Here is a 25,493-nt window from a genome sequence, read left to right on the forward strand (position 1 = left end):
AGGACCAAATATCTTCAGCTTCTTTTTTTGCTGTTCATTAAATGAGAATAATTTAAAAATAAGTAGTTTAGAAAATATTTAATTTTGAGTCTCAACAAAATAAAAACATAGTAAAACTATACTCAAAACAAGTTTACGAAAACACATGTATATATGTTTACTAACAGTGTAAGTGTAAAACAGCAAATTGTTTAAACTACTTTTTAAATTCAATTTATGTCAAATTGAAATCAAATTTTGAAGTTTTCATATGCAAACAGATTGTAGTAAAAAGGTATACAGTTTTTTAATGTACATTAAATTTTTCACTAAATCTTTTGTGATTTAAAACTTATAACTGAAGTAAATAAAGCACAATTCGACTAATATTTAGACTCACTGTTTAAGTTTTGGTTTTAGTTTTTTACTAAGTTTGCTTTATTATTCCTTTTAAAGTTTTTTTATTGTAAAACTTTAACTGATCTTACTTCAAAAATGCTAATGAATAGACTAAATATATATTAATAAAGTATGAAAAGCAATTTAATTACGGTAATGTTAGTTCTAATTTTTCTGAAATATTTTATTTCACAAAACATGTGCATTACTGATTTTTTACTTTAACCTTATCATTTTATGTTTGTACCCTCGTTGATATGATGTATAATAATATTTTGGTTAAAAATCATAAAGAAAGATTAAATTAAAACAAAAAATCTAAGTTTGAAAGTTAAAACAATTCAATTTATAAACTGTTTCTCAAGCTAAACTATATAAATAGTAACTTTGACCAAAAATAATATTTTTTTTTAATTTAATACATATCTACATTTTTCAATAAAACGGGTATTCTTATTTTTTACAGTCATTTAGTCCTTATGTACGCCGTGTTAATGTGATCTTTACACAGTTATGTGAATAACAACTTGAACAAAGATTTTATAATCAAACTTAATTTAACTAATCATTAAAAGTTTAAAACAGTTCTTACATCTAAGTGGTATTTTTTACGTGAAGATATATTATTTTTTTTACTACATTGCACAACATAAGTTATTAACTTAAAATATAATTTTAATTTATATTACATAAATTACTTTTATAAAACACTTTAACAAGTTAAGACAAAAAACGATTTTAACAAAAACAGTAAAATATAAAATGTAAGAAGTTTTCAAACCTTGATAAAACTACTTATTTTTAGACAAACTAAATTTTCAAACAACTTTTTTGTGTTCTGATTAGAGTTTAAAGTTTTTAATATAACTAACCAACTGATTAACTGATTAAAATAAAAATTTACACTAGCCTAAATACTCTTTTTTTTTAATTTATTAACTCTAATATTTGTTATTAAGCTAGTATGAATTTTATTTGTCAAAGTTTTAATTAAAACAATTTAAAAGCTCAGAAGCTTGTTAAAATAACGTTGTATTTAATTTATAATTAAAATAAACATACTTTTATATAAATCATACTTGAATTACGACAATATATTAGTTGCACTGCATTACTTAGTTGATTTAACTAAATTTTTTTCAGCAAGTTGTTGTGTAAAATTGAAATGTCAAGCAAAGATGATTGGCAAGAAAATACTGATGAGCAAACTTTTTTTATGAAAAAAGTTAAAATTTCACTACCTGATGCATAAAAACCGACTAATTTAACCAATGAAGTTTCTAATCCTGTTGATAATCAAGCGAAAAACTTGAATGAAACGTCTAATTCGAATAAACCTTTGGTTTTATTTGCACCTGAAAATAATCCTGTTGACGCGATTGATACTAGGCATCGTTCTTGTTTTCATAAATCGCGTGATAGTTTTTAAATAAAGTTTTTTTCAATTATGCCTTCATGCTTGAAGTTGCTGTGATGTTTTTATTCTTTATTATGTTTGTTTTGGGATATTTTGTTGTAAAAAGGTTAGAAAGGGCAAGTTATTTAAGTATAGAAAATGGATTAAAAAAGCACAGCATCACTTTAGTACGGGTCGTCACTTTAATTGCCTAGAGTGACACTTTAGTACGGAGTGATACTTTAGCACGGGGCGAAACTTTAGCACAGAGTGTCACTTTCGCACGGAGTGACACTTTAGAACTGAATGACACTTTAGAACGGAATCACACTTTAGCACGGAGAGACAAATTAGCACGATCGTCACTTTTAAGTGATTAAATTAAATACTAATTAAGAATATGTTTAATAAAATGTTTAAAATTAAATTTTATATAGTCAGCATCCTGTTGATTACGCATTTCAGGCACTATAAAGTGTGAATTCAATATTTACCAAAGTTATTCTTATTTAAAATTATAGTTAAGTATGGAGTAAATTGTAAAACAAAGCTTAGCAGCTTTTTAAAGTAAATTATGAATTATACTTAGAGAAATCACTCGTAGGTAGCAATAGAGGTTTACTAAACAAAAACATTTTTGGTTCAAGAACCTGGTTACACAAAAAGACTTCTCAGTCATCAAGTTACATTGCATACCCAACATTAATCAAAATTATTAAGTGTTAAAAATGATAAAAAACCTTACAGTCAAAATTTAAACTCTAAAACGAAAAACTCTAAACTTTTTTTACGTTTTAAAAAGTATGTTTAAGAATTCGGGTTCTACTATCAATTTATTTTAACTTATTAAAACAAGTAAAATTAAAATAGAGCTACAACATACCAAAAAAAAAATTGCAATACTCAAAAAAAAGCAAAACAAAGCTGTATCCAATAAAAACAAAATATTTATTCTTCTTAAACTAAATAAATAGTATAAAATAAGTATACAATTTTAATTAAAACTATCATTTTTAACGAGTTTTAATAAATATCTAAGTATTAGCACTTTATCTAATATCTGAATAAGTTATATAACATCTTTAGTAGGCTCTATTTTTTGAGAAGAACATAGTTAATAATATAAATAAGTACTAAAAAACAAAAAGTTGTTAAGCTAATAGGTAATTTAACTCTAAATACTTAATCAAATGTTCTTTAACTTTATACTACTTTATTTCACATAATAAAAGAATAATATTTTACTTATAATTTATTTAAACATTTTGCAAAGCTGACAAGGTTGGAATAAGTTTTTTTCTTAAAGTAAAAAATTAATTTATATACTATGAAAACAACGAACAAAAGAAATAACAAAAAATCTACAAAACTATATTAGTCTATACTAAAATTGTACTGTATCCCGCGTAGGAATTCCAGTAGGTTATCGTTTTCATTAAAACTCAAAACAAGATGAAACAGCCGCTTGTCCGCTTGCCGGAATCTTATTCTTTAAGGATCTGGTTGTATCCCTACCAAAAAGTGGTACATTTCTACAAATCTGCAGAAAACCAGATAGTTTTATGTTGAAAAAAAAAGTTATAATTATTTAGAAAACGTAAATTTTCAAGTACCCTGTATTACGCCATTATGCGTCGTCTCTTTTTTATTTTGCAGATTCGTAGCTTTTTCGAGCTAGCTACGTCCCTAGTGTACTGTAAAGACTTTTACACAAAATTTTGCTATACTAAAAATAGATAAACTATTGTCTTAAAAATACATTTGTTTATTAGTTTTATTAAAATGCCTTTTCAATTTTTGATTTAAAATGACTTTGAATATTTTTGATTTTCCTCAAATGTAAAAAAAAAACTTTGTCTAAATTATAACTCTTAAAGTATCTTAGCTATTTATTGTATTTATTTTCTTTTTATAGTTAAATTATCGTAAAAAACATTTAAGTTTATTGTTTGCTGTTTGTTCCTGTGTGGTTTATTTTGTTATAGGTGAATCTATATGTATAAATTCATATCTAAAGGGATTTACAATTTAAAACAAGTCAACAGGCCCAGGTTTATTCTTCTAAGCCAGGGGCCGACTGGCATTTGGTAGTTGCGGGCCAAAAAAAAGGTAGAGTAAAACGGGCCGCAGTTGCAGTATTAGTCAAAACGTCGCATGTTTTCAAATCAAGTGTCAATTATACCTACGGTCGTTGTTCACTCTTCATTTCAAGTTTTAGAATACCGAGTGTGAGTTTTGGTAGTTTGAATGCCCGTAAACCACACTTTACTTTCGCAGGAACTTATACCCGCAGGAACTTCATAGGCCGCAGGTCGTCGTTCCCTGTTGTGGACTGATAATAAAATTGATAAAATTCTACAAAGACTTCTACTTGAACTTACTCAGCTTTCAAGTTTTCAACAAAAACAAATGATAAACAATACAACTTTAAAATTTTTCTTTAGAGTCGATAACCTAAAAATTGTTAAATTTATCAACAAATTCTACTGAAAGATCCTATAAATACTGTTAACTTTATTTTTTTTTTACATTTAAGGGTTATCTTAACTTGATCGCATAAACCTAATTAGTCTTACTTTTCTTTAAGACGCTTTCTAAGTATTAAGAATTATTAAATAATTTTATTAATGTGTTAGTTCTAGAATGCAACTTTGTTAAAATCTTAAATAGTTATAACTAATAACTGCTTTTATTTAAAATATTTAAAAAAACTAAAAGTAAGCAGTTAAAAAAAAGCTTTGTTTTATATAAATAAACTTTAATTTTTGTAACTGTTCTGTTTTTTTGTGATTGATTATTAATTTGAGCGTTAAAAACATACAAAAATAATTTTTATTAAGACAATATTTACAAATAGAAATAAAGTAGTAGAGTAAACTTATTAAAGAAAAATAATTTTACTGTATTTCAAATGTTTTTGTTTAAATAGTAAATAAACTTAAATCGATCAAATGTTTGGTTTTATTCTAGTTTAGGCAAAAATAAATTTTAGAAGTAATTTTTTAGCAAATAAAGTTTTTCAAATTAACAAAAAAAAAAGCTAAGAAGCTTTTGTCAATGTTTAGTTTGAAACGGTATTGACTTTTAAATCGATTTATTTTTAAACGTTAACTGCACTTAAATAGAAATTTATTATTTATGAAAACAAAGAAAAGTTTTGTCGCTTGCATTCAAATACTAGAGCAACAGTTTTTTTTTAAATAAAAAAAGTTTTTACTGTGAAACTACAATTATATACACCAGGTTCTTTAAATAAAGTTATATAGGTGTCGATGGCTTATCATGTATAATAATTTTATATGTAAAATTAAATGAGGCAAAATAGTAAAAATTTCGATTGATTTTATAAAAAAGCTGAAAAAAATCCTTAAAAAACTCACTTTTTACACCAATAAAAAGTTATTTGCTTATTTTAACAAAAAATATAGAAAAACAAATTTCAGTATAATTCAAAAAATCGCCAGTCGATTATTTTCGCAAAACGTAAATTGGCGGGAAAAAAGCGAAATGAGAGAGGTTGGAAAAAAACGAGAGACTGGCGTGCAATGTGCTTTTTCGCATCAGTATAAAATTCACAGATGCCAGTAAAACATTTGCTTGCGACTTTTATAGGTTGTGTTTACTAGAATATGAAAATGTTTATGAGATTAGTATTTTGTCAGAATATTTGTTGCAATTAGTTTTAAATGTAATGAAAATGCTTGTTTCTTAGAAAGTATAACTTGTATGGCTGGATAAAGTAAAAAAATGATGGCACAATTTTGATGAAAAAGTTTTACTTTGTTTTTTGTATATTTAGAGCTTGTGTAATAAACAAGTATCATAAAGAGTATTTTATAACTTAAAAAATACGGGCATAAAAAGTGAACTTTTTAACAGGATATTTTTGCAATGCGGCAAAATAACACCCAAAAATCGCTCGACACGTTTTGAATGCCAAAGCCGCTGAGAACGTGGTGAAAAAAACTCGAAAACATTTTGTATAAATAGAAAGCGACCTTTTGAATGAAAAAAAAAGTATGTCAAACAGCGAGGATACAAATATTAACTGGCAGATTAGAGGTCTGTGTGTGCAGTTAGTTTTATCAGTGATGGCTGATAGTGAATTCCTGTAACATTGTCTGTGCTGACTTCAATAGGCAGATAGTTTCTTTTTAATGAGATTTGTTATAATTATTTCTATAAATGAACTTTTTTAAACATTTTTAATTAGAAATAAGCTGGGCCAAAAAATTTATCTGAAATGCTACTGAATCTGAATTTTTTGCAACAAGTTATGAAGATTTAACTAAAAAAGTGTTATAAAATTAATTTTCAAGTTTTAAAGTTATTGACAGAGTATGACCAAAAATAAATTTAACGTAAAAAAAGAAGGTATTAAATTTAGTTCTAAACAATTTATAAAAATCCAGCTTTAAGCTTTTAATTTTTATAAAATCGATCAAGATAAGGCACCAAAATATTTAAAAAAAAGTCAATATTAGTTTCATAACACTTTTTTCTTGAAATCTACATTCACGTACAACACCAAAAAACTGATACATTCGAATAAAAAATGACCTTTTAAGTAGACTTCACATATCGGGGGATAATCTTTTCAAGATCTCATTGTTAATCGGAAATATTGTATTTTCTGTCGATAAACCTTACACAAGAGCGACTTTTTCTTTTTTTATTTGTTGTTTTAAAGACGTGCGTGCTAACCATATTACTACACAGATGTGAATAAGAGTGGAGAGGCTTATAAAAACTACAATACTTGTAAAAACTACAATATTTGTCAAAACTACAATATTTGTAAAACTACAATTTGTTTTCACGCTGAATTCGTCTGGAAAAGGGAAAAAGTTGTTTATCTAAGGGCAAATCACTTTTCAGCGAACTGAGTGTTGAGGCTAAGCTGTTTAAATTTGTTTGTAATTTAACTCCACAATACGTCGAGTAACTTATTTTTTATTGCGCAGTTGATGAGTTGATGTGTACAATAACTTATGAAAACTGTATTAGTTTGTTTAAAAAAAGTTGCTTGCTTGAATAAATTGTTGTTACAGCAATTAAGAGTTAAGTTTAGCTTAAAAAAACACTTTTTAAAATGTTTTTTAGAATCTAGTGTGCATTTTGCTCAATTAAAGAAAGTTTAAGTTTGGGACCTATCTAAATGTTGTCATTTTCACGTTATTTGTTTTACAGTATCTTGTTATTTATAATTTATAATTTTAAAGATATTAATTAATTTTGACAAAAAACAACTAAATTATTTTTTTTTTTTTTAAACATGTTAAAAAACCTATAACTTTGCGAATTATGATTTATTTTTAATTATAATTTTTTACAGATTTAATGAAACATAACAAATTAGTTAAATTTTGAATTAACAAAAGAAATGCCCGTGAAAAGAGGACACTTCGCCCCTAGAAACGTCTATCTGGACACAATAATTAGAAAGTTTGAAGGAAAAAGTCGGTTTAGTTTCATAATATTAGCTAATTTACTAAAACTTAAACAATTAAGAACTGATTTTTTTGTGTTTGTACTCCAGTAAAAAAAATTGCACTCTTAAAAACTTATTATCAGACCGCTGCTTAACGATTTTTTTCTAAAATAAAATTAAATTAAAATTAAATTTTATGCAACTTTCATAACGAGGTGCTGCGTTCAACTGCAAGCGTTATAAAAATGATCGATTTGTAAAAAAATTAAAAAACTCAATTGCCAGATGGGTGGCCTTTTGTGATACGCGTCTATAAATAAAAAGAAGAAAAACAAACCTGGCTGCCAAAATTTCTGGCGCAATTATTTTTGCGTGAACGCAAAGTAAGCAAGTTGGTCGTTTCGCCCATTGTGCGTTGTTTAAATTGCAGGGTTGCCGCAAATTGAATTATCACCCGCAAACGTTTAGTTTGCCGTTTCATTCGAACTGTATTGGAAAAGTAAGGTTTCTGCCAAATTTTAAAGTAATTTGCTAAATTCTTTTAAATTTGCTATTTTAGTTTGTTACTTATGTAAAACTTTTGTTTTATTGATTTCTATTGAATAAATACATCGGATTATCCTCGAAAAAGAGTCTAATTTCATTTAAGAAATCTTTTTACTATAAATTCAATCCAATAATAATAATGATCATACGGTTAATAAATCTTAATTAACACAGTGGCGTTTAGAAGTATTGTTTATCAATAAGTAAAATAGATAATTTTTGGAACATTAAAATAATTCAAAGACAGACAATCATATATGTATTTTCAAGTATTGAATTTAATTTAATAACTATCACTTTACAGTAAAGCAACTTGATAGTATATGAAAGCACTGCATGTTAAAAATTTTAATGTTTTTTTACGAATATAAAAGAATATAAAACGATAAATTTTTTAAATATGAACAAGTTTTTGGCGAATCTACAGATTTTAACAATTTGCTATTTAATAGCTTTAGTTTACATAAATTTTGAGCATATACGTAAAGATTACACTGTGAACATTAAAAAGTTGTGGTTATTTTTTTATGTATTAAAATGTTTCAAAATTGGTAAATAATAACTTTTTGAATGTGGACCAGTATAATCGCTGGTTGGTTTTGATAGTAAATTCGTAAAAAATACTTTAATAAATATTAAAAATTTGAAATCTAAAATAGAAAAGTAATTTCATACTTACAAAAGTAAACTATTTAAATCTTTAAAAAAAAATCATTTTAAGTCTATAGTTATTTTTTGAAACGTATATAGAATGTTAAATTCTGTTTTATTCCAGTTTTTCTATTTAAAAATCGCATTAAGAAGTGTAGACTGTTTGATTTTATTTGCAGTAAATAAACTATTATTGTAGTTTATGATTTATTAAGATTACTACATCTTTAAATTTTAAAAGTCATAAAACCGTAAAAAACTTGTTAAATTTAAAGTAAATTAAGTGCATAAGAAAACAGCTCTACATTTACAAAAAAGTAAATATTGGTACTAAAACATTTTCAAATCGGTCTAAACTACTTACACTACTAACAGCACAGCAGTTCCTCAGAAAAACCGACATAACTCTGATAAAGCTCGCAAATCAAATTCAATGCCCGCCCTGAGTCAAATTAAAAATGTCAAACCCGCCAAATTTTAAACCCGCCAAACAGGTCACGCGGGTTCGGTGTTGCCAAATATGATTTTGAAATTTACATACAAACTGCAAATCAAAGCAGCGCCAGGGTACTGTGGGATTAGAGTTGAAGTTTCAAGCTGAAACTGCAGTCCTGTCTAGTTTGCAAATTTAATTAAGCGCTTTAAAAAGGGAAACAAAAAGCTAATCTTTCCTTGTTTTATAAGTTAATTAAAACGATACAAATGGATTGAGTTCATTGTTTTTTAATTTTGTTTGTTCGTATCGTTACAGATTATTTAACAACAAAAAACAATTTCCATTTCTAGTTCTAATTAAACTTCTATTAATTTAAACTGTGGTTATATACTACTTTTCAAATTTTCTTTGTTTGTAATATTACAATTTTTTGAACAACAAAAAGTTTCATAAATTAAACATAATGCTTGTTTATAAAACGTAGAGAAATTTTAAAATGAACCATTAGTGTTAATAATTGATGTTTTATCTACGTTAATATGCGTTAAATATGTTAAAGAACCATAAAGAATAAAGCTAAAGAAATCTAGATATTAGTTTATTGAAAATATCAAACAGATTACAAGTTTATAGTGGCGAACATCGGGCAGTTAGGACACAAAATAATTTATTGTAACGACGGATTTATCAACTTTACTGGCTTCAGTCGAAACGAAATACTTCAGGTTTGTAATAAATTAAAATAATAACACTGAATATTTTTGGGCAGCTAAACAAAACTTTGCCTTTACTTTAACTGTAAACATTTTATAAATGGTTGAAAAAAAAACAGTTCAGGTAATTTTTTAATAGAGAAAGTAGTACTAGATATTTTTCGATAAAAAAAACAGAACTTTACCACTAATTCTGTTTAATAATTCTTAAAATATTTATAAAATTTTTTTTTTGTATTGAAAACGAGGGAAAACGCTTTTCAAACTGTTCGTACTTAGCTTTCAATCTATTTTATTTTTACTATAATTTACCGCCGTTAACAACTCAAAAGGCACCTTTAAAATTTGTTAAAATTTGAAAAACTTGCTTTAAAGAAAATTTGAAGGAGAAGTTAATGCTCTCTATGCAACTTTTTTTCATCATAGTACTACACTTTCACTTTTGCTATAACTAAACTGGACTATTGGGAATTAATACGTATGTAACTTGCTGTCCAAAAATTGTTATAAAATAAGTTGCTGTTATTTTAAGCAACATATGGTTAGCTGGAATTATTTTTTTTTAAGGTTATAAAACCATTACCGTTTTCTTTATAATTTAGACAATATACACTCTTGTGTAGTAAACAAAATATACTCGAAATATTTTATATTAATTTACTGAAAACGCAATAGTTTATCAGTAAATTAGCTATTTAAGGGTTTTAATGTTTAGCAAAGTATAGAACAGTCCAAATAGTTTTAAAACTATGCTGATTTAAACTTTTTTTCCGTGCGAAAATGATAGTCAAAAGATAGCATTGAATTTTTATTTAAGCAACAAACTAGTTTTACTAACACTTTCAAGTAACTTTGAACTGGCAGAAAACTGAGTTCATTTGCGAGAGACTGTTGCAAGAACGTAACTTAAATATTAATGTAAAACCTTTAAAATATTTTAAAAGATAAAAAAAACGTAACAGTTTATTTTGAAGCAATGTAACAATTTAAACCGCTTTTAAGAAATAACTGTAGGACGTATTGTATTAAAAAAACATACATTTTGAGCTGATTACACTTTAAAAATTAATAATTTTACTTTAATTAATATAGTTACGTTAATACATATCTTTTATTTAATCTAAATCATACTATCTCTGCATCACAGCTGTTTCTACTCATTCTATTTCACAACTCTGATTATTTTCTGATTGTTTTACAAATGTATGAAAATTAGTATAAAAACTTTTATTTTTCCAGCACCACTGCAGCTGCGACTTTTTGTGGGGACCGGAAACGGATAAGGCCCACATCAGGTTGGTCCGCGACGCCGTCAGTTCCAACTCGGAGAGGGAAATTCCCAACGTTAGAACTTATCACAAGGAAGGTTTGATCGAAAATAAAACTTTTGTAATCACATTCATTAAAACTCACTTAGTTGTTAGGATTGTTATCACAAAAAAATCTTGGTAATCTTAAAAACATTTTTATATTCAAAAACTCTCAATGTTAAAACTTACCACAAGAAAAATTTGAATACTTGTTACACATGCATATATATATTTGTATGTAAAAACTTAACTGTTTTCATGAAAACTTGTGCTAATAAATTAAACTAACTAATTACTTCGCTTACTTGTAATTAAGCATGCACAGATAAAATTTCAACACAAATCTCCTTATGATTTAGTTAAATAACTTTCTTTTAAATAATTCTAATTTATCACAAGGAAAGTTTTATTTTGACAGAACTTTTGTAAGTATATATTTTTGTTTTAATTAATATTTACCAATTTCGTATAGTTACAAAATTAATCGTATATAAAATTTGCGTTTCCTAGATAAAAATTCTACTGAAAAATATTTATAACTTCGTCTATAACTTTATATAATATTTATTCTTAAATATGTTCCTAAAAATTTTTTTTTTAATAGACTGTCCTCTTCATTATTAAAGTATATTAATTTGTCAACCTTTTTTATAACAAAACTAAAATCTAAAAAAATAGCTTCATAATTTGTTATTGTATAAAAACAGAACGATAAACATCGTAGCCTTAAAAAACAGTTAACACCATTAGAGTATCGTTTTATACATAAATTAACCTTTATTCCGTTTACCACAATATTAACATATCATTTTGACTTAATAAGCAAAACATACCTATAGTGAGTTTTTTATTAATGTATGCTTTCCAATTTATTAAAAAACACTCAATCAAAAACATACAGTTTTTTGTGAGGTACAAGTTTTAGAGGAGAATTTGTTTGTTGTAGTTTTGAATAATTAATAATGGTTAATGACTTTCTCAGCAAACAACAACTTGAGAAGGTTTTAAGAATTTATTTTTGAACAAATAGTAGTAAAAGTCAGATTAGTATACAGTTTTAGTTTATGAAGAAAATAAGTTTTACTTAAAGGTAGAAGTTTATATAATACATATTACAAATTTAACTAAAAGAGCACATTTTCTTAAAATGCCTTTTATTTTAAAATATGTTTAAATCTTTAATTTTATTTACGTATAACAAAGTTTTCTTAAATATGAAACCAAAAGAAGTCTTTTATTACATATATAAAAGTTGACTAAGATAACTCCGTGAACCTTGTAAAGTTTGTTTAATTTAGTTTTATTTTATTTACAAAATTAAAACTCAAACGTCGACTTTGAAAGCTAAATGCAATTTTCATTTTCAAAATAGTTTAACAGTACAAGATATTAAAATCGACAAACCAGCAAAAAAAAAAAACGGTTTCCACGTTCTAGCATATCGAATCGTGAAATATGTAACGACACGAAACTATTTCACAACAGTAGCTTTCACGAAGATGGCGGGAAAACTGACGAAAAGGACTTTTCGCACTTTTGCTCCGACGCGCGCGCCCGTTAATAAGGCCAATAAATTTTTCATCGTTTTATTTTTGGCTGGCAACTCAGTTTGAAATTGGTTGAGTGTGTGTGTAGCGAGTTTTCACTCAGCCGCATGAAAGTTTAATAAACACGAATGCAGTCAGCAGTCCATCAAATATTCATCAGCTTGAAGGAGCATCCTTTTAAGTTGAAAAGTAAAATTCGCCACCAAGTTACAACATAAAGTTTCAGCCTGAAAAACTTAAAAAAAAATAATTTGGTTTGTTTTGAAATAAAAATTTAGTATTAGTTGTGAAGTGCTAATTTACAACTCAGTAACACAAGTATTTAAGTTTGTATATAAATTATCAAATTGTTAATACGAACAATTTACAATAGTAAACAGGATTAAACTAACAGTAAATAATTTCAAACTGAATGAATGAACAAATAAATTTTAACTTTGTTTGGATTAAGTGTTTAAACTTATAATTGATGGTTTTAAAAACGCAAAGTAAACACTTTTTTTTTAAACAATAAATAAATATAAAAGAATGTAAAAGTGTCTAACTAGATAATAATAAAAAGCTCAAGCAATAATAACAACAAGACGTTCAGATCCCAAACACTGATTAGTACAACTGCAGTTTCACTTGTTATTATTAACTTTGTTGTATCAGTGAAACTGTAATTATATTAAGAAACGTTTGGTATCTGAACGTCTTGTTATTGCTATTTTTGTTAAACAAATACAGACCTTTGAGTATGGTTATAACTTTGACTTTTGCAAAAAACCAGTAAATCTTAAAATTTGTAAATAGTTTTAACTACAATTACTTGAAAGAAAACTTTATTTTGTACTAAAAAAAATAAAAACGTAAACTGCTTAGTAAGCAAGTTTCAAGAAAACAACAAAAGCTCTTACTCAAGCCTTCAGTTCTCTTAAAAGTTTTGCTTAAAGAAGCAAATCGTAACAGGAAGCGTTTTAAAATAATTGTAAAACCCACCGCTGCAAAAGCATTCAAATGGGGAGATGGTTGCCATGGAAACCGTGAGTTTGCGGCGGGTTACCACTGGAAACAAGCTAAATTGAAAGAGTAGCACAACTCATTCATAAATTATTCACCTTTCTTCCTTCCAAAACGTCTTTTTTTTTCTTTGATTTCAAGCTGCAAACGCAAGCTTTAAAAGTATCCGCTTTCTAAGCTGCTTTCTAAAAAGTCCCACTTTCAATTAGTACAGGGTTTAGAACCGAAAAACTTTGATGTTTTTTTTGTTTTAAATTAAATTTCTTTTGTCGTTTAAATTTTGTCAATTTTTGACATTGAAACAATTTTCCCCAGCATTTTTTATTCAATACACACTTTCAAGTCGTCATCAAAAAGAAATGAAACGGAAAGCTGAATTCCGCCACAATTTATACGCTTCTTGCCCACACACTGTAGATTTTCGTTGTGACGTCACACACGGTTGCTCGTCTTTTGTGGCGAATTATTAATAATTCAAAACTTTGTTTTTCACTTTGTTACAAGCACAAGCAACAATGCTAACAAATGCTGTTCGAGTCTTGGTGAACTTTTAAAAAATTATTGTTTGTACAAAAAAAGTTTTTTGTTACAAATTAACTGCTGTTTGAAAAAAGGTTTTCTTTTAAATTTCTGTGGTTACTATATTTATAAAATTTAAATTTTAAATTGACGTTTATTAATATAAAGTAGCATCTAAACGGATTTTACACGTTTAAAGTAAACGTAAAACATATTTCAGCTTTATTTCTTAAATATTATTTTTTTAACAGCGCGGCGTTGCAAATTCTAATCTCTAAATATCTAGACTAATCACGATTCGTTGACACAGTGTGAAATAAATATGTTTGTATTAATAAAGTATGGATTTGTATGAGCAAATTTGTGTATTCAAGTAGTTTCAACCGTATAAACTGTCTAAGTTGTTTTCAAGTAAAGTAAATAAAACCTAAAAGTTTTATTTGACAAGCAAACCATAAAAGTATTTAAAAGCCTAAAATTACAAAAACTTAAATCTTTTCTCATTAAATATTTTTACATTTTATTACTTTTGAAGAATAAAACTACTATTTTAATAACTATATAACTTAAATTTTTCTAGAAAGCTGTTGGTATAATTAAAGAATAAAAAAAGTGACTTTAATTTCTTAATACGAGTGCATTTTCTATTTAAATATAAAGTTGTAAAGTTTTCAAAACAAAAGTCTCGTTAAAAACTTGACCTTATAAACGTGATCAAACGGCTTCGAAACATGCATGAACCTTCATCATGCATGTGTTTTTATATAAACACACGAAACTGCTGTCTACTTGACTCTCCTTGACCTCTGTCAGCAACACGTTTAAATTTGAACCTGTTGCAAAAAGTCATGAAAAAAACAGGAAGCATTTTAAATCGCATTTAAAATAAAACACGGGGATTTATTTTGTAAAAGGATTTCGGATCGCGCAAGCATATGCTCGGCATTTTGGGAATTTGTTCACAAGGTAATATCATTACTGTTATCAGCGCTGCTTTTGAGGGGTGGAGGTCGGTTTCGCGTTAGGGGGTTTTGTTGTAAATACCTGCTTGTGTATCGATCGAAGTTGAACGGGCGCTCAACGGGAAAAATATGTGTGTGTGAACTAAAAAAAAGTGTGGTTGAATTTTGAACTACTTTTATTGAGTCCGGTTTTAACTCTGCATAATGATGAACCAAAACCTAATAAAAATTTAAAAAAATGATAAAATTTTGGATCCTTGACCTTAACTACACATTCATAAGATGGCAAAAAGGTAAAACTGTTGTGTGAACTGAAAAAATAATATGGTTTGAATTTCGAACTATTTTTGATGAACTTAGTGTTAACTCTGCAGGGCAGCAAACCAAAACCGCATAAGAACCAAAACCGCAAATTTTTTTAAATTTAATATGAGAATTTTTGCGGCATCTAAAGTAGAACTTAAACAATTTGTCAAAACAAAACAATAATGCAGATTTTCAACTGCAAAACTGCATATTGAAACTTTGCAAATGCGCAAAAATTTTGACCTTTTATCTCACTTAAACGTTTCTTCAAGTTTTTTCCAGTATCTTAATAAAACTTGATTTACATTTATTTATTTATTTTAATAAACTTTCGACAGGTTCCATAATGCTGTGCACAATCAACATAACTCCAATTAAAAACAACGACAATAACGATGTAGTTATGCTCATACTAAGTTTCGCAAATTCAAATGTGAAAAACAACAAGCAGAAAAATAGTAAGTTGTACTTGTTGTCTTTATGTAGTATTTTTTGCTTGATAACATATTTAGTTTTAATAAATATTTAAATAACCTTTTGGTTTAAAATATAAGCATTATTTTTCTAAGTTACTGTATAAATATCCGAGGCAGAAATGTGCATCTTTGAAAAGTTATTTTTGAAGTTGTGCAATTTTAATACAATTTTTCTCATATTTAAATAAACTCTTGATGATTAAACAAGGTTTTTTGTTGTCAAAACTCTACTTCTGTTTGTGTTTAAATAACATAACTTTCTAGTAGGAGAGTATAAACTTAATGGAACTTCAATTTAGCTCGTTGTTTGTTTGTTAAACTTAAAGAATCTTTCTTTTACAAAGAAGTTTACTAATCATACAATTACATTGTAAAGCCAATAGTACTTATTTATTATAAGTTTTATTTGTCATCAGATTTTTTTTGACTTAATTCTTAAAATCTATAAAAAAATTATAAATTTTAGGTTTTTCTTTAGTGTTACAACAAATAATTTAGTTTTAAAAAATACCTCATCTTTAAGATGAATAGAAATTAATTAGATAAAATATAAATATAAAATTTTTAGATATTAAACTTAAGTTTATTTAATAAGATTACCTGAAGTAGAAGTTTAAAACCAATAATTAAGTTAGTACTTCTTTTCCGTATTTATCGTAGTAGCAGAAAATAGTTCAACTATTTATTTGTTTAAAGTTGTTTCTCTCTTTTTACTAAATGCTAAATTAACTAATATATTTATTATTATTAAGTAATATATTATTAAACATATTTACAATATTATTACTAAATAGTAAATATTAGTCAAGGTTTAAGTATAATAAACACGTTTTCAAATAAACTAATAAACAACATATAAGCCATTTAAAATTATTTTTTTTAGACAATATGAAAAAGACAGACGCATTAGCAAAAACATTCAAATCTCCGGAATGGCTAAAAAAGAAGTAAGAAGATAACTTTTATTTCCAAGTAATTTGGAAAGAAAATTAGAAATTTTATTTCTATTTTATTAATTAAGATACTTGACTATAAAACTTAGAGCTTATCTTTAAATTAAAGTATAAACTTTTAAACAATCTATGGCCTAGAATTTTTACTTCAATCAAATTTACAAGGGCATTCTCAATTTTCACGATCAAAAGTCATAAATTACTAACTTTTAAACTTTAATCTAATAATAATTACATAAAACATGCCATTGATTTTCTACTTGCATTTTACCTAAATCTACTGAAAAGCCAGTTGCCTCATAATCTCTTATTTATACATAAATTATTAAAAGTTTCAATTTAGTTTTTATGCTGCCTTAGGGCATGAGAACTGAAGGTTATTTTGCTCGATCACTGCTTAGATGTGTGTGTATGTTGTAGATTAAAGTAATTTAAGATGTGTCACCTACGCCATAATTAGCACTTCTAATTGCTAATTACGATTGCCCACTTCAGAGGTCAGTGTTGATAACGCGTCAACAATAACACGATTGAATATTTTACACTTTAGAAACAGAAAAGCATCAAGTTTAAACAAATGTTTGTTGTCTGCTATTTTTCATCACTTCAAATCTTTGAAATAAGTCTAAATAATGTTGTTTTTATTTTCCTTTTAGTTTTCTATTTAACTTTACCTTAATTTTTGATCAAAACTAATTTCAAAAATACGTTAGACAGTTTTTATTTGCAGTTAAATAAAACGAAATAAACCATGTCTGGTTTTTAATAACTAAAAAAGGTACAGCTTTGATATTTAACTTAACTAGGATTTTTTTTTCGCAAATCTTTTTTTAAATTAAACTTGTTGCATGATAATTTAAAAGTAGTTGTTCAAACTTCCAAAGTTTTACACAAAATAAAACTAGCTAAATCTTTTCTTATAGGCATTAAGCGTTTACCAGCTCGCTTTAATCAAGATAAATAAACTGCATCAATTATACCTTGTAGCTCGCATTAACACAATTTTCGATGATTTTAAAACCACGTGTGTTGCCATAGCAACGGATTAGCGCTTGGCCTGTTGCCAGCCTGCTAAGTCGTCGTTACTAGTGGCAACCAAATCCCACCAACTTGCCACTGTGACGTGTAAATGCCCTGGATTAAACTTGATTAGGCAGACAATAGAATTACAATTTGATCAGATTAGCTGATGGTGGTTATATTTGAACATAGTTTGAAAAAACATTAAACGTTTGTTTATTACGAGAAAATAATAAAATTTTAGTGAAAACACTTTTATCGGCTGTAAAAAAAGGTTATTAGTTGGTTACTAGGGTTGTTAGTTGCTAGGGTTGGTAAATTAAATCCATTGATTACATTTTTTTATACACAAAACACAAACTTATTTACTTTTTATTTATTTTTTAAAGCTAAAGCTTAAAAATAGTCTCTAATTGCGTTGCATTTTAGCTTTGTACCGAAACAGCATTTAACAAAATTAAAGTAACAAATAACGAACCTAAAAACCTTTATTGGCACTCAATATTAGAATGAAATCGATGGCTATGTTTGAATTATTGTTCAAATAAAGTTGTAAAGTTTGTAGTCTTTATTTTATTAAATAACTTTTAAAACCTTGTAAAGATAAAACATTGATAGTAAAAAATAATCGGAAATAAACAAGATAAAAGTTTGGTTTAAAATAAAACGTGGCAATCAAGTTTGCTATAAAAAGTGTTTTAAAATTTGAATTTTATGCAATTGAAATAATTTTTGCAAAGCTTGTCAACGTAAAAAACGTGTTCTAAATGTTAATTTTATCAGACTTGTTAAAACGTTTTTGAAACCATAATTAAATAACTTTTAACTTTAAATTGTGTCTTAGTACAAGGTATTTTGTCTTTTTATAAAAATTCAAATATGAAGTACAATAAACGTGCTATATACCGTGTTAATTTAAAGACATTAACTTTTAACATTTACTTTAGTTCTCTTTTCTAACATTTCAATGTTGTTTTAACAATTTAGAAGAAAACTTGTCTATTGAGACGCATCTAATTCTTTGCTTGAATAGTTTTTATCTTACAGTTGAAAAACTTTTAATTTAACTGCTACTAAGAAGCCAATATTGTCTTTAAAATGACAATAAAATACAAGCAGTTTATATAAAGTTTATGATATTACGTTAGTACTTGCTATTTTTAAGCTTACGTTGTACGGGAGTAATATAAATAAAGCTATATTTGGAAATTCTTTAGTAATATCATTTAAGAATGTTTAGTCTTAAAACTGAACATTTATATTGTGGATAATTTACTTGTTGATATACTATTTTTGTATTTTTTACGACTTAGCTATTTAGTGTAGTAAAGTAAATTTATTTAAAACAAAAATCCATTAGTTTAAAAACAGGAGAAACGTACAAAATTCAACTTCGAAAATTGCAACTATTGAAAACTTTACTTTTCTATTTTTCAAATATAATTAAATATTTGACGTTTGTACTTATTAGAACAAATTATATTTTATCAAAATAATAGAACCATAAAAGCCTAAAAATGTATTACTATATACATAATTCGTAATATTTTTATCATAAGTCAAAGTTTTTGATATTTATAACAGTATATTTTGAAACAATTCAATATTACTAACATACAGCAGATATAAGTGGTTATTGAGATAAAAGCCTTTATTTTAAGTATCTTCTATTTTTATACTTTGATTTAAACTGTTATACTATTAAGCAATAAATTGCACTATCATTTTATTAATTTTAGTTTTAATTTAAACTAAGTTTAATATTTATTAACTTTGATAGATACTCAATCAGTTAAAAACTATGAAAACAATGTATAAACAAATAATTTATACACGACAAATGACAGCAATTAGAATAAATAACTCCACTTAAAGTTATTTTCATTATCAAAATAAAAGTTTAGTACTTTGATTGAAACTGTTATACTACTAACAATAATTTGCACTGTCATTTTATTGTTTTTGTTTTTTATTCAAACGAAATTTCATATATACTAACTTTACAAAATACTCAATCATTAAAAATTATATAGATGAAATAACAGTCGTTAGTATAAATTCATTTAAAGTTATTTTCATTATCAAAGTAATTGTTTAACGTTTTTTTCCTGTGTTTAACAACTTTAACATTAAAAGTACATAGTTGAAATTTTTCAAGTAAAAAATGTCTTCAACTAAAGTTAAATTTGAAAAAAAAAATGTACTAGTTTTTTATTTATGTTTTAGTTTTCTTTTGATCTATAAAATATGTTTTCATGTTTTTTAAAATAATTTATTTTTTTCTATTTCAGATTTTCCTCTGTAAGGTTCGCTGATGTGAACGAGCACAACAACAAAAACCACCACAACTCTTCCAGTTTGGGGAAAATCCCCCTGGATGACGTGGACCGCATGACGTCATCGAACAACACTGGCGACGTGTTCGAAGACGAAGGTTTGTGACGTCACCATTGTTTGAAAAAATGTTTATTAGTTGACCATCTGAAAGTTTATTGTAATAAGAGTTTGTTTTAAAACTTTTCTAAAATTGGGTTTCATTATTCAAAAAAAAATACATTTGAATAACAAAAAAATATAACAAACGTGATTTAAAAAATTATACTTGTATATATACCTGCAAAATTTTGAAACGTCATTATAATAAAAAAAATTTGAAACAAATAGTTTTTATTAAGTTGTAATAATTCTATAACTTTCTTAACTTGGTTAAAAAACTTACAGTATATTTAGAACAACTTTGACGTGTTATAATATTAACAAAAAAAAAGTTTTATCCGATTATCTACATTTCATTGGGTGCAATGTTGTTATTATGCATCGAAATGTGTTTTCAGTGCTCTTTGTGAAAGCAGTTTGTGAGATTAAAAATTATTTGACGATAAAAGTGATAAGATCTTTGCGGTTACATGTCAATAATACTTGTTGAATGATTTTATTATTTTGCTGCATGTACATCTAAAAGTAACATCAGTTAATTGATAATTAAAACTTTTGTTTCTACTCCTTTAAAGTTCTTTGCTGGTAAACAGTTTAGAATAGGTTTGATTGTACGTTTTAATCAATAATTACACGTCAATGTACTTATTCCACACAAAAACCAGAAAACTTATTTTCTAATCATTTAAGTTAGAATAACTGAGTCAAAGTGTTTTTTTGGTGAGAAAAAACTATTTGATGAATAACCTTCACCAATGTTTCAACAGCTTTTTACATTCTAATTTTGTAATTTTCCAAGTAAACAAACATAGCTATAACTAGCAGATAGATCATTTTAAAAACAATTTTATCTTTAAATTAATTTTGCTTAGAAATGTTTATTGGTAAAACTACTAACTCAAACTAGTGAAAACCAAACATTACTGCTTTAATTTATCTAAAAAACATTACTTAATCTATTAATAATTTAATCCAAAACTTTCTCTCTCAAATCAAAACCATTAATCAGAATAGTGAATCAGCGAAACTACACTCTCCAGCCCCGACAACTGTTCTTTCTATTCTTAAAATAGTCCTTTTAGTAAAAACAGCCGAATTAGAACAACTTTTGAGTAACATTTTTGGTAAACAATCTGAACCAAAATACACTGATTTAATTTTAAAATTTATAAATTTAAGAGTGATGGTAAATGTATATATTTATATATATATTTATATGAATAAAGAAAAAAAAATGGGTGGGAATTGTGCATGGATGGGAAATATGCGAAAGGGATTTATAAGTATACCGTTATTTTGTTATACTACTAAAATTCTTTAGAAAAAAAATATATTTATTGGTTTTGTTGCTAGTAATAACTATAAATATTGGATATCAACAATAACTCAAATTACTAAAACCACTTTTTCATTTTAAATATTTCCCCAGAACAGAGAATCAGCGAAACTTCGCTCTCCAGTCCCGACAACCACGTCGGGGGAAGCCCGGTTTGCGAAACCGCTAGCACGACGGTGGAGAACGGAGGCGTCCACTCGCCCAAAATATCATTTTTCCCGCCACAAACCCACCGGAGGCGAAACAGGCCGATGACGGAAGTCCACGGGGAATCCCCGACCTACCACAGATTCGGTTTGTTTTATATAGATTTAGTTTGCTAGTAGTTATTATTAATAATTTTATTTTGTTTAAAAAAATTAAACTTACAGAATGTTCGGTTCGTTTTATTATATATGTGTTTATTTTAATTTAAGGATTATTTACAACAGAAAAACATAAATAATTTTATTTTAGCAATCAATAAAACCTACTATTTATTCAGTTTACTTTGTTGTGTATTAATTTAGGATTATTTTTATCTGTTAGTTTATTACAAAAGAAATTAAAAACATCTTTTTTTGTAAAAACTTAAAATTAAAATAAATTCCTTTTAATTGATCAAATAAATAAATATTTGTGCTTACTTAATTATTTAATTAATATTATATTATTTGTATTATAAGATATTCGTTTTTTTTTAATTAGTTTGGTATATGTTTATAAACGTATTATGTTAATTTTCCTTTCTATTTGAGTATATACTTAGCGATACTTTTATGTTCTTATACATAAAGTTATTACAAAAATTTACAAAAATAATACACAGGGTTAAATCATCAAACTTAAAATAAAGTTTTGTACTAATTATTTTTGTCAAAATACAATTATATAAGTTGGTAATATCTAAATATACAGTTTTTACGGAACTTAAAAAAAATAAAGTTTTTGTTCAATTAGAAACACATCTAGCCGTAAAATATTAAGACATTTAAACATTTAATTTAAAAGTTACATCACCATAAAAGATATTTTAAATGCATGTAGATAAAATACGTGTTACTCTAAAAACCAGTGAGTTCTTTTTCAATCCCACAATCAAAAAACGTTTTTATCATAAAAAAATAGACTGTACTAAAATACAAAATTACCCTAAACACTATTATATAACAAAGTTATAAAAACAAAAAGAAAACTTCTCGAATTTATTCAAAAAAAGAACCTTTAACTGTCTGTAACAATTAGCAGTAGTTTTTTTACAAATTAAATGAGCTGAACAGTTTAAACTACTTCGTTTCTATTCTGAATGGAAAGTTGGCAGGAACTTTTGCGTTCCTCCGTGTTCGACCTGAAGCCAAGTTATTGTTGTTTTAAAAGCGAAAAGTTGCACAACGCACTTAACACGCCACCAAACAAATTGAGTGGCCACTAAATTTAATTTGTTTGTATAAATTTGCCTGACTTTTACTTGTGTGTTTTTCACATTGTACAATGTACGTAAGAAGTTATAGAATTTTGGTGTTATTGTTTAGAACTTACACAACTTCATAAGAGTTAAAAATTAAAAGTAAAACATTTTATGATTTGTGTTTAAAATTTTTCCATTTGAACTTTTAAATTTTATTAACAAAACAATGTTTCACTCGTTTTAACTAAATCAAACGAGATCATCAGTTGAACAAAATACTTTTTAAGTATAATTTTTCTGAGAAAAAATAAAACTTTATTCTGTAAAAAAAAAAACATAACAAAGTTTTAAAAATGATAAAAATTTTAGTTATTATTTACGAATCAGTATCGAAAATTTCATATGTGTATGCCTAAAAAATCAGCAATACTGCTGCACTTTTACACTTGAAATCTCTCTGCAACATTGAAAATATTTTTATAACAAAGTTTAAGTTGACTTTTTAGCCTGGAAAGTTTAATCTGATAATTAATGAAATTAAAGTCAATTATACGCTTAAATAATAGCACATCAATCATCTTCAAAATTGTTTTTAAAAACATCCTAAATTAATTAAATCAATGTTTTTTTGAGGAAAAACTGTGGAAGGTTTTTTTTATTAATATATCAAAAATATTTTTTAAAAGACGTGTGTTTTGTGAAACTTATTTTATAGTGTATAGCTAAAAGGATATGTACACGTTAACAATTTTAATACTTATTATATAAAAAAAGTAGAAATTTTTGTTTATTTTTATTTTAGCTACGGTTAATATATTTTAACTTAAAGACAAGATTAACTATCTCTAGCTATTACTAACATTATGATAAGTATTAAAATATTGTACAAAACATAACATAAAATTTTACACATAAGCAAAAATTTAATAAGTTTTTTTTTGTAATAAAAGTAAACTTGACTATAAGTTTTTTAAAAGTTTTTATTATATAACTGTGTTTTATGTTTTCATTATAGAGACTTTGCAAAATTATAAAATGCAATATTAAATAAAATCAGTTTTAAAATCTAATGTTTTTAACTTAAACTTTCTTATTGATTTAAACCGACTATAACTAAACTAAGACATTACAATTTAGAATTTATTGTACTAAAAACTTTTGCGGTCATACATTTACAAAGAAAATATTAACCTAGTTGGCTGACTTATTTATTTTGAACAACAAACAATAAACAAAAGAAACAAAAAGTTGGCATCCAAATTTATAGATCTACATTTATAACTGTACTTTCCGTTTAAAAATTCAGAAATATTATTTTCGGTAGGTTGACCTTATACCATGCACCGTATTACATTTAAACAAAATATTAAAAGAATTCCTTTTAAAATGAAAGAAATTAAATTTAACATTAAAATACTGGCTTCGAGCTAACTTATAACATAATTGGAAAAACTAGTTTACATATACCAATGTTTTGTTATATACTTATGTTATTAAACTATCTTTTAGATGTGCTTCAATATTAAGTTTGATTTTACAGACACTTAGTTTAAGATGAATATTTTTCAAATTATATAAATGGATACTGTAATAAAAAATAACTTTTGTTTTCATTTGGGATTAAGCAACAATATCTAATTGGTTCACAACTAAATGCAAAACAAAAATCTATTCTATTTATTTTATTTCATTTATTGTTTTAAGGACGAGGATCCACATCATATCTGCCACTAAAATTAGAATTTTAGAATTATATATAAAAGTTAAAATAAAAACTTTAGGCATTATAAACTTTAAAAAGTTCATAGAAATATTGGGTATTTTTTTACTATAAGTTGTTTTGTAAAAGAAAAGAACCTACATTGAGTGTTTTCAAGGATTTAACAGTTAAAATATAAGAACATATTCTAAATTTTAAAAGTTAATAAACACTTTTTTTATATTAGTTTTTATGTAAAAGAAAAGAGCCTACATTAAGTGTTACATAGGATTCAGTGGTTTAAGCATGTAAACTAATCAAAACTTAATATCAAAATATTGGTTTTTAAATTTGAAATATTCAACAGATGAGAGACTTCACTCGAGTCTGACCAACCAATCAGCGATCGTTCAGAAGAACAGAAACGCGATAAGACACGCAAGCTCCATGACCGACCTCAGTCCCAAGAAGAACACATTAGGTTATTTTGTATAAATGTAGAATAGTGTAAAGTTTTATTTATTTTGTATGTGACTAAAACGCATTAAGACACGCAAGCTCCATAACATATTCCGAATTCTAAGAACAACACATTATTTATATTTATTTTTTTATTATTATGGTTTTTTTATACAAATCTGGAATAAAGTGTTTGTGTGTAATTAAAACGCGATAAGCACACTAGCTCCACGAAATATCTCAGCCCCAAAAAGAAAACATTATTTGGGTTTTTATGATAAAATTTGACTTGTGGTAAAAACTTTTGTTGATTTTTCTGCACTAACATAAGTCGCAATATTGTTGTAAGTTGTTCAAAACTTTTTCTATTTCAACTTTAAACAAAGTTCTAAGTACAAAAGTTAGAAAAAAGTAGTGTAACGTTAAAGCTAAGTAGTCATTTAAAAACACTATTTACAGGTATATCAGTTTTTGTATGCAAAGTAAAAACTTAACATGTCTGTAGAAAACTTTAGCGACCAAATATTAAT

The 25,493-nt window shown here is 26.1% G+C and overlaps 1 protein-coding gene across 1 annotated transcript in view; it reads left to right on the plus strand.

The window, feature by feature from the left end:
* Nucleotides 1-7,122: 7,122 nt before the first annotated feature.
* LOC145840308 (voltage-gated inwardly rectifying potassium channel KCNH6-like) overlaps nucleotides 7,123-25,493 on the plus strand; it is a 40,598-nt gene continuing 22,227 nt past the window's right edge. Inside the window, exons 1-8 of the mRNA XM_082947520.1 lie at nucleotides 7,123-7,233; nucleotides 9,457-9,563; nucleotides 10,791-10,917; nucleotides 15,536-15,655; nucleotides 16,557-16,620; nucleotides 19,938-20,080; nucleotides 21,512-21,712; nucleotides 24,872-24,985. Coding sequence (XP_082803646.1) covers nucleotides 7,158-7,233; nucleotides 9,457-9,563; nucleotides 10,791-10,917; nucleotides 15,536-15,655; nucleotides 16,557-16,620; nucleotides 19,938-20,080; nucleotides 21,512-21,712; nucleotides 24,872-24,985 — 952 coding nt within the window. The 5' untranslated portion in view covers nucleotides 7,123-7,157. The remainder of the gene's footprint in view (nucleotides 7,234-9,456; nucleotides 9,564-10,790; nucleotides 10,918-15,535; nucleotides 15,656-16,556; nucleotides 16,621-19,937; nucleotides 20,081-21,511; nucleotides 21,713-24,871; nucleotides 24,986-25,493) is intronic.

The sequence above is a fragment of the Thalia democratica genome, chromosome 7 (assembly GCF_965202585.1).
Source record: "Thalia democratica chromosome 7, ktThaDemo2.hap1.1, whole genome shotgun sequence".
Taxonomy (NCBI): domain Eukaryota; kingdom Metazoa; phylum Chordata; class Thaliacea; order Salpida; family Salpidae; genus Thalia; species Thalia democratica.